Below are 11,183 nucleotides of genomic sequence, written 5' to 3'. Positions count from 1 at the left end.
AATTTTGTTACAGAGTATAGAATAAAATTTTATTATAAAACACATAAATTTTTACACACACAATATCAAAAATTTTACATATAACACATAAATTTTTATATATAATATAAAAATTTATTGATATAATACACAAATTTTTTTATATTACATATTAACTTTTTTATATTATACACTAAAATATTTATGATGTATATTAAAATTTATATGTTTAGTATTTTTACTAAATATGTATAAGTAAAGAAAAAGAGAATAATAATCATGACGAAGGAAAATGAAAAAAAAATTAAATAAGAGAAAAAGACGGTCTTGACAACAACAAAAAATATGACAAAAAAAAATAAATAATGATTTAATTAAAGACTTAGTTTTAAAAATGTGCCTAATTTTATCCGAATATTAGCTATATTTAAATTTATTAAGATCTATGAGACATTTCTATAAATTTTGTTTATTTAAATTACGTTTGGATTAATTTTTATTAAATTACAGAACATAAACATTAGATTTTATTTATTCAAAAAATATTTAGCTAATATATATCCTAAAATCGTATATTAAGACTACCAATTGAAATTTTTTTATAAAAAATATACAAACTTAGTTTTTCAATGTATTTATTTTGTACTTATTAAAATAACAAATGCAAGTATTTTTACTAATAATAATTTTTTAGAACATATGTTACCCAAATAAGAAAAAAGTAGTTGAGATTCGTAAACAATATCATTGGTTAATAGTTGAAGCATACCCTTTTGTGGGTCATGAAGATATTATTAGATATGTAAATATCTTATGCGTATGTATATAAATCAAGAACAGTTTAAAGCAAAGAACGTTTAAATGAAGGTTAGAAAGACCCTATCATTTTATAGGGCCTATAATTAGATTGCATATATAGACATCATAAATATATCACCACTTATCAATAAAGCCATCATGGTTAAGAAAAGAAAGTAATAACCACGCCATCTAGTAACATCCACTGTACGAGGTATGTATATATAAGATCACGGATCATGGTACTGTTGTATCAATTTAAATTTAGATTTCATTTATGTACGTGGTTGGTGGATAACAAAAAAAAGTATTTAAATATTAATTATATATTTCTATTTTAATAAAGATATTGGATTCAGTTGTCTATTACTTTAGAAATTCTACAGATACAAATATTTAATTACAGGATACTAATAATATAGAAAATCTTATACCTCCAATGTATAACAAAAAAAAAACATAGATAGATAATAAAATTAATAAACAATGTGAATAATATAATAAAAAAATCAAAATTATAAATTAAATTATTAATTAATTATTTTTAATTTTAAATTTTAAAATTTAATAAGTAAGAATTAGCAGTTACACCTAATTTAAATTTAATCTCTTTCTTTCATTTGTCATTTTCGGGTCTATATAGGCATTTCAAGTGCCGCTTCAATTTCTTCTCTTCGATCTGACGCCATACAGCCTCCAGCCGACGTTTCATCCGTTCACTGACGCCGTCCAAACAATTCCGTTGCGTGTCAACTGTGCACCCCGCAACCCCGTCTTTACTGTTGCAGTTCACCACCACTGTTGACAACAACGACAACCACCTCGATGCTAACACATTGTTCAAAGCCATGCAGAATCTTTCTTTCGTTCTCGCCTCCCACAAATTTGACCGCAAGATTTTATGGTGGTTCTCGCTTTTTCCTTTCCTTTTTCCTCCACCATCTTCGTCATAAACCACCGTACAGTATGGATCTAAAAGGCTACGTTTACACCAACATACTGGACGTGCAGTGAGAAGGTATGCAACAGAAGTTTTATATACGCATGTGCATGTTTATTTTTCATGCAAATGAGATGTTTATTATTCTTAGTGTAAATGGAATGCTTGTTATTCATATATAAATGAGATGTTTGTTTTTAATGTAAATTGGATGTTTGACGTCAAAAGATGGTGACAGTAGGAAGGAGATTTAAATTAGAAGGAAGTGTAATTAAAGTTAAAAGGAAGGAGATAGTTAAAATTTTCAAGAACAATGCTAGAAAACCAAAAGGGTATTAGCAAAAAACCAGCCAAATAATTTTGGGTGAATCTAAAATCTCTACGAGTTAATATATATGGATATTTCTTCTGCTAAGTATTAGAATGTTTCTTTTTCATACTAAATAGATGTTTTTTTATATATTTTTTGAATTTTTTTTGTATTACAAAGGTGAATGTCTCTATTTCTTTAAGAATTTCATAATTTTTTTTAAATTTTATAGATATTTAATTATTTTTGCTAAAATATAACTGGATATTTCTTTTGTTAAGTATTAGGATGTTTTTTTTTCATATTAAATAAATATTTTTTTATATTTCTATAATTGTTCAAGAACTCCTTTTGACTAAGATCAAGTGTGTAACATACACCCATAGGCCCAATGAATGTGCTTCTTCCTTGGGCCTCTATCATACACCCCCACCCACCGAATACTTCACTCCAGTCTGTAGTAGTAGTAGTAGCTGAAGCTGAAGAAGAAGTAATGGCGTATTCAACGAAGAAGAGTTTGCTACTGTACAACGTATATAGAACCTTAACCTACACTCTCTCGCCGCTGATTCGGCTCCACTTGAGGTGATGCATTTCCCGAGGCCTCGACCACCGTTGTCGGTGGCTGGAGCGACTCGGTCGCCCTTCCTTACCACGGCGACCGAGACTTCTGGTGTGGTTTCACGCTGTGTTATTAGGAGAAAGAATGGTGGCGATTCTAATGATCAGAGAGTGTGTTCGGAAAATGCCGAACGTGAACGTGTTGATGACAATTACTACTATGTCTGTATTGTAAGATAAACTCTAATCCGAATTGCGTTATTTGCATGCTTTGTTAGTTGTTTATGTGTGCGAAACTTCGAGAGGCGGAGAGGGCCGATGAGAGAGAGAGTCTGTGTATGTATATGTGATTGTTGGAGGTGGGTAGGTTAATGTGAGAGAGAAGAGGAAGGTTTTTATAGATTTATTTAGGTTTATTTAATCAATTTTAAATTTTTTAAAATTTTGAATTTAAAAAATTTAAAATTAATTAATATAATTTTATTTAATTTTTGGCTGATAACCTTTTGGTTTTATATATTTTTTCATAGTAAAATTAAAAAAAAAAATTTAAAACTTGATTTGAGGTAATTTTTTTTTAATTTTTCAATGGACTAAAAAATTTAGTCCATTGTTCACGTTATTCAAATTTTTTATTGTCTACTTGAGCAGAATTCATATAACAATCATTAAGGATAATAATAACGTTCTAGTCTTAATTTTATGCCACCAATATGCAAAGGGTAGAGGTGTTATTAGTTATTGAAAATATCTATGCATACTAAAATTTAATATATAAGTTATACATATCAATTTATATATTTTTCAACTAAATGATCATCTATTAGAATAACTAAATTTACAATAGAAGGATAATTAAATTTATTTAGTATAATAAATTTTCTTTTATGTCAAACAAATATCAATATATTGAAAAAGAAATTTTTAAATTTGAATTTGAACGTCTATAGACTTATTTGGATGAAATTTTATGGAAAAAAACTTTTTTAAGTGATATTTTTTTAAAAGATCTTTTAGAAAAGTAAAAGTAATTTTATGTTTAAATATCTCATATAAAAATATTTTTTATTTAATAATTATGTTTAAATATAATAATATAAAAATACTTTTTATTTATTTATTATGTTAAAAATATATTTTTTAAATAAAAAATATCTTTTAAAAAAATAGAAATTATAGCTCTAAGAAAAGATATTTTTATTTTTTTAGTATTTTTATTTTTACTATTAAAATTTGTTTAAACGCACTAAAAGATAAAAATGAAATTCTTTTTTATTAAAATATTTTTTTAACAATTAATAATACCCAAACAAGCTCTATAAAGATTACATACATTCTAAAAGAATTAAAATATTATAAATAAAAAATGTTAGGAGCCAACACTTTTAATATAAAAAATGAGAATTGATTAGTTTAATAAAAAAATATATATTTATCACCTACTATTTTCATTATTAATATAGCCAAATATCAGAAACCTAGAAAATGAAGATGTAGAAAGTATATAAAATATTTTATAAATAACGATGCATAAATTTACCATCTATCCATTTCATTATTCTTCTTCCATCTAACTGATCCTTGGGACCCCATACACCAAAGTGATTGTATATGGAAAATTAATGGTAAGGTATAGTGGGTGAAGGTGATGGCATTCATAGAAGAATAATGATGATGTAGGGCCAGATAACATGTGTATTTTTAATACAAGAGATATGTTAATATAATTAACAACAGTTATGTTGTGTGCACATTTTTTATAATAGACATTCTTTTGATATTAGTATTTTGTAACAATTATATATATTTTTTGTTAATTAAAAAATAATATAATATAATTAATTAATAACAATTATATTTTTAGACAAGTATTAGAACACTATATTCGCTGGATATATGAACAGAATTATTAAATCTTGAATCATTGGATACTGCCTACTAAGACTATATGTGTACTAATTAGTGGGATATATGCAAAAGAAAACGTTGATACTTTGAAGCCAAGTGCTGTATCTTTGAAGCATTTATTTTCCCTCAGCGATTAACATACGTAGCTTACAAATTAAGCTATCATCATTTCATATCTCAATCTAAACTTTTGTTTTTTTTTTCCCTTTCCAATAGTGTCTAGATGTCAAATATGTATGTTTAGTATTTTTCTTTTCACTTATTGAAAGATGGTTTGAAAGCCTTAATCTACTGAGGTGTAAGCAGCATTTTCGTAGAAGTCGGGTAGGATGTGGATTGAATTTCAACTCTATCCGACTAATCCGCATCCTATATATGTATATATTATATACTTATATCAAAATATATTTCAAGTAAATGTTAAATCAAAGTTTTCTCATTAAATACAAAAGATTCTTAATTTTTTAGCCACTAATTGATAATTTAATACGCTTATATATATATATATATATATATATATATATATATATATATATATAAAAGTCAATTCTATTTTAAAATATCATCAAGTTATATAATAATGTTGCATTTTTTTGTAGTCCGCAAATATGGTTGAAATATTCTCAATTCACAGATAGGAATAGGATTAGATCCAAACCATATCCTACCTGCCCATTATCACCCCTACTTTTTTGTGGTTTATGTTGTTTAAATTTATATAACAAAGATAAAATAATCTATGTATGGATATACCATAAAGTTTAACTATATATGGGTAATGTTGCATGTAATTAACTTTTTTCCAAGGCTATATAGAAAGATCAACTCTATAAACTTGCTCATAAATAGTAGTTATTCTTTAAAAGTTGTTATTAGTTCAGATAGTAACCAATTGAGAGGAAATGTTGGGTCTGAAAGCTTCAACACCTAATTGTGTTTATAATAATCTACTACTTATAACGGTTTTAATTATTCCTATAATTTATTACATCACCATAAGAAAGAAGGATGGCAGTTGGCCAATTATGAGGAACCAGTACAGAGTTTTTAATAGATTCATAATCATGGAAAAGTAAAACCTATCAGAGGAAGAGCAGTTAATAGCAGTTGTTGAAATAAGATGCACTTGTTTTATATGGATTTCTATTCGTATTATTCTTCTTCTTGTAGTAGCGTTTTAGTTTGGTTAAGACAGTTGGTCAGTGTCAAAGTAAGAGTGATCATAATAACAAAATGGTTTATAATCCCTTTCTCTAGTGAATATAGTCTGAAGTGTTTGGAAGAAAAATGGGTTAAGTAATGACTAAAGAGATGAATACCAAAAAACAAAACTGAAGAGTTAATGAGAGAAAAATTTTGTTAGCAAGTAAGTGAGAGCACATGACATTTATAATTTTATAAACTTATATATTTAAAATATGAACTAATTTCACAGCGAATGCTAATATATTTCGGAAAAAATAAAGTGCAGTGCTCTTTGAAATAATTTGCTATAAAGATAAAAAGAATCAAAAAATAAAATAAATTACATCCTGAATACTAAATCTAAACATTGATATAAAATATAATAAATAAAAAATTAAAATTTGTTTAATTAACAAAGAGTACAATATTTCTTACTTAAACAAGGATCATTTAAAGATGAACTTAATTTCACATATATAAAAATGAGAATTTATCCAAATTAAAAGCTTGCTAAGGAATAAAAAACTTCAGGATTTTAATATTTCATATATGTAAAATAAATTCATTCGTATACAGATAAATAATCAGTGCATACTTTGGATTTATATACTAAATAAAAATGGATCATAGAAGATTCAGACACCACTTGCTATTCATGTTTTTTAGTTGGAGATTAATAAGATTAAAAGCTATACCAACAAAGGAGAGATTAGAGAGGAAGCAATTATTTGTGTGGAGCAATGCCAAGTACACTATTTCCAGTTTGCTAGGAAGAAGAATGGTTGAAAGATTGTAATTAAAATTCTAATAATTAGGAAAACTAATTATACACAAGTTAAGAATACATGCAGGAAAAAAAGTGTGTTAGGCTTGTGATATAAAATGTGGTGGAATGATTTTTTTTTTTTTTTTTTTTTTGCAGGATAAGTTTCCATGCAATTTCAACAAAATTCTTCATGGCTGCATGGCACATGGATTTCATGAAGTCAATACTCAAATAAGCAGCAGCAACCCGAGACTTTTCCATTCATGGCAAGAGCATTCTTCTCGCTGGCCGAGTGTGAATCAACAAAAGGGACATTTGCAGGCTTTGATTCATGATACTAAAGTTGATTGTCAAAATTGTAGTGTTTTCGCCGTTTTAAGGTATCATACCAGGGAGCAGAGGCACAGATGGCTCGGGTTTTTTTGTTTTGTCCACCAATATAGCCTGGGTAGTTAATACCATACCAGCAACTGAAACTGCACTTTGAAGAGCGCATCTGACAACTCGACAAGGATCTATCACTCCTGCATTTAGAAGATCTTCATATGTGCCTGTCATTGCATTATATCCAGCTCGCCAATCAAGTGTTCTCGTCTTCTGGACAACAATGTCTCCATCAACTCCAGCATTGGCTGCAATTGATTTGGCAGGTTCAAGCATTGCCTGCAATGCATTGTGTGAAACTGCTTACATATATCTAAAGGCATTCAACACAAGTTCATAAACAAATTGCCTCACAAAATTAATCCCACGCCTCGATGAACTAATGAAAGTACAGGGGAAACAAATATGGAATGCACCAGATTTTTATTTTTTTATTTATTTCTTTTGAAAAGAAGAATGGTTTCAAATAATATGTAATATCTAAGAATAACAAGGTCAAGAGTGCGAGCAATCACATAGAGAGGTTGACAGAAGACCTGACACACAACCTCAACCTCCAGGGAAAACATAATCAAAGTTAAATTCTCCCTGCCAAGTTCACTATTAGAATTGAAATTTCAAGCCCAAGTACCAAGTATTGATAGTAATGAGGGAGGTAGCTGATAAGATATCAAAGTCATGATGTGAACTTAACAAGGACAGTATACAGATGAGCAAGTTTCTCTATTAATACGTTTTGGACCATCTTCAAAACAAATAAAGTGATAATGAGAGACTTTTGGCATGGATGAAAACAATCAAAATGAGGCTGGAGTATTTGGAATTTATTGAGACCTCTCAGCCTCAACAACATATTGTAGGGTTAATTATACAGATTCACAAATTGTATGAAGGAGCACAAGTACGAGAGCTAGGAAACTAATAAACATAACCATACCTTAGCCACAATATCAGCACCAATTCGCTCATCTAGATCTTCCATGGAGTTCCTTATTCTTGGTATCAAGTCCAATAGGTGGACATATGCGGCACCCCCTCCAGGAATAATTCCCTCATGTATAGCAGCAAATGTTGCACTCTTCGCGTCCTCAATCCTAAGTTTTTTCTCCTCTAGTTCTACCTCAGTGTGCGCACCTACCTGCACAATTGATACAAAACAAATGTCAACATAAAATGTTATTTGATATTGGACGTCACAAAAATTGTTTTTATAGTAGAAGAAGCAAATTTGTAAGAGAGAAGGTAAGTATAAAAAAATGATATATTATTAAGAATAAATCATATTCATTACAGAAAATTTCTTTTATAGGACCTCTTTAGTAAGGAGGTCATGAATTGATCAGAGTACAGACAACTCAATACATGTTTATTGGAGTAGGTACCTTTACAATAGCTACACCGCCAGAGAGTTTTGCAATTCTCTCTGAGAGCTTTCTCGACAGGTTCGCGTTATCTGTTTTAACAAGATCCTTCTTTATCTGTGAAATTCTAGCCTTAATTTCAGCCTTTGTGGCAGGATCAGCAATTATAGTTGTCGAATTACTGGTTATTGTCACTTTCAGTGCAGTGCCAAGCTGATCTGATGTTGCACCTTCAAGTGTGAGACCCAAGTCTCCACAAAGAAAATCACCACCTGTGATTTTAATGTAAACATGATGTCAAACAAGCAGAGCAGAGAAAGTGGGTACATTAATGAAGGAAATGGGAACAAAGTATCCGGGCAAATTTAAGGGGAAAAAAAAGAAAACTTCAAATTATGCTCATACAGTCAAGATATCATGAAGAGCTCCTAAATAGTGACACCCCATAGAAGATATACAATTCAAGTCATAAGATCAGGACTGATTTTTACTAAAGAAAAACAAAGACTAACAAAGAGTTTGCTGTTTATAGAATATGCATAACACTAATGTAAAGGAAGTTTCCAAAGATATTAATTGAGATTATTATATGCTGTAGGAACTCACCTGTCATAAGTGCAATATCCTGTAACAAAGCTTTCTTTGCATCTCCAAATCCTGGACATTTTACAACTGCAACTCTTAGTAATCCTTGCATTTTGTTCACTGTTAACGTTTCCAACACTGGCCTTGAGACATCCTCTGCAATAATTAAGAGTGGGGCACTCAACTGCATAGCCTTTTCCAGCAAAGGAACAATTTCGTTGACAGCCAAAATCTTTTGGTCAGTTACCAAAACTTTAGCATTGTCAAACTCAACAATGGACTTCTCCTGATTGGTAATGAAGTGAGGAGACATGTAACCCTTATCAATCTGCACAGAAGGAACCGAGAACAAATATAACAAGGGAAAAGACAATGATAGTGATCATTCACATCTGAATGACAGGAACACTAATGCTTGTTATTGTTGACTTTTATTCTAATGCATGATACCTTCATCCCTTCTTCAATTATCAGAGAGGTCTCAAATGATGATGACGACTCGATGGAGATCACCCCATCAGAGCCAATCTTTTCTATAGCTTCAGCAATCAAATTTCCCACATACTCATCATTTCCAGCAGAAATTGAAGCTACAGCTGCAAGAGGGACAAAAAATTCCTTCAATATTTTCATCTTGAGAACACCCATTGCTTTGGAAAACTCAAAAAATAGAAGAAGAAACTACCTTTAATATGAGCCCTTCCTTCAATAGGAACACTTTTCTGCTTCAAGAACTTGACCAAATCTTTTACAGTCTTGTCCATTCCCTTCTTCAAAGAAATAGGATTAGCCCCAAATGCAACTGCTAATAGTCCAGATTTAATCATGGCTCGAGCCAAAATAATTGCGGTGCTAGTCCCATCACCAGCCAAATCATTCATTTTGCTAGCAACCTACAAGCATTAAGGAAGGAAACAAGCAATACATCTCAAGTTATTTTGGTCTCAAATTTATTCTATTTAATCCAACGAAAAACCTAACAAATGATCAACCTCTTGAATTAGCATGGCACCTGCATTCTCAATTGTATCAGAAAGCTCTATGGACCGAGCAATTGTAACGCCATCATTAATCACTTTAAGGTTTCCAGATTCCGAGAGAATAACATTACGTCCTGCACGGTAAGGAGCAAGATGAACAAACTTGTTAACTAGAATCACATAAGCAGCATGTACAATGAGCAGTCAATAAACAGTGAATAAAAATATCAAAATACATATACAATCCTTTTCCAGGACTAAAAGGATGCAAATGGAACCAATTTTCAGTTCCATTATAACTTAATTAGCTGCAATTCATATTCTTACTGTTGGTACATACACATGTATATTTTGAAAATAATATATACTTTGAATTATTTCAAATTTCAAACAGCCAGTATTTAATACTTTCTAAGCTCTGCCATAAAAAATATTGGAACATTCTTGACATATATCAGTTCTCTCAATACATGCTACTACTAAATGTGAAAATTTTATAAAATATCAGTTCTATGGAAACTTGGTTCGTAAATCAGTGCTTTCTGGATGGAACATAATTGAGTATTGGTATAATATACTAGTCATTGAGCATTCAAAACATTGAAATTCATGATGAAATAAATTTGAAAGATGCACCTTTGGGTCCTACAGTAATAGACACAGCATCAGCAAGCTTATCGATTCCTACTTGCAATGCTTCCCTACACTCTTTACCAATCGATATCCTCTTCGGCCCTGCGCTCACTACAAACTGCGGTTTTCTTCTCCCAACACCAATCGCCATTCGGTTCGAACAAAGAAGAAGATTCTGCTGCTGCAACAAGTTGAAAAAAACAATTTTGAACTCAGAAAATCTGAGACAACAAAGGAGGGAAGGGAGTTAAGGAGAACAATCGTAAGGAAGACTTACGGAAAAGAAAGCGTTTTGATTTGGAGGGAAGAGCCATGGACGAGCCATTGAAACTCCAACTTTCATCACTGCCTAGCGGATGTGAAAATCAAACATTCAAGTCTTCAAGAGCTTCTGCATTTTTATATGACTGCACGCATAATATTCACATATCCTAAGTAATTATTTATATCAGGATTGTGGATAAAAAGTCAGGTTCAACAGGGATAAAAAGCCCACCTATGAGGTGGTTTTTACCATATATCCGATTTCTTAGGTTAAAATGGACTGCTTATGTTTGCCTAAATAAGTAATTATTTATGTGAATCTTTTTAACTATTTTTATTTTTTCTCTCAAAAGATAGATCTTATCAAATTTTTAAAATAAAAAAGATTATCCATATAAAATTACTTTAATAAAAGTGGCTTACTATAAATATATTGACATCCCTTAAATATATTCACGATTTATTAAAAGTTTGTCTAAAATCTTTGCTAATTTAAGAAAGTAAATCCTAATATGATATAAATTTTAGT

At 30.1% G+C, this 11,183-nt stretch overlaps 1 protein-coding gene across 4 annotated transcripts; it reads right to left on the bottom strand.

Annotated features, from left to right (window-relative positions):
- Positions 1 to 6,390: 6,390 nt before the first annotated feature.
- On the bottom strand, positions 6,391 to 10,846 carry LOC112796693 (chaperonin 60 subunit alpha 2, chloroplastic). 4 transcript variants are annotated; one of them, XM_025839268.2, is made up of 9 exons: positions 10,668 to 10,846; positions 10,394 to 10,571; positions 9,770 to 9,891; positions 9,463 to 9,670; positions 9,228 to 9,373; positions 8,799 to 9,105; positions 8,214 to 8,464; positions 7,769 to 7,969; positions 6,391 to 7,110 (listed from the first exon to the last, which is right to left on the bottom strand). In XM_025839268.2, the coding sequence occupies exons 1-9, from the start codon at positions 10,731 to 10,733 to the stop codon at positions 6,823 to 6,825; spliced, it is 1,767 nt and encodes a 588-aa protein (XP_025695053.1). In that variant the 5' UTR covers positions 10,734 to 10,846; the 3' UTR covers positions 6,391 to 6,822. The 4 variants fall into 4 exon arrangements, with proteins under 4 accessions (XP_025695053.1, XP_025695054.1, XP_072091616.1 ...); XM_025839269.2 differs by having other exon boundaries at positions 9,790 to 9,891; positions 10,668 to 10,841; XM_072235515.1 differs by having other exon boundaries at positions 10,394 to 10,568; positions 10,668 to 10,816.
- Positions 10,847 to 11,183: the final 337 nt, after the last annotated feature.

The sequence above is a fragment of the Arachis hypogaea genome, chromosome 4 (assembly GCF_003086295.3).
Source record: "Arachis hypogaea cultivar Tifrunner chromosome 4, arahy.Tifrunner.gnm2.J5K5, whole genome shotgun sequence".
In the NCBI taxonomy this organism is placed as follows: Eukaryota; Viridiplantae; Streptophyta; class Magnoliopsida; order Fabales; family Fabaceae; genus Arachis; species Arachis hypogaea.
The sequence above is the reverse complement of the archived record's forward strand: the minus strand, read 5'-3'. Positions and strand labels throughout refer to the sequence as shown.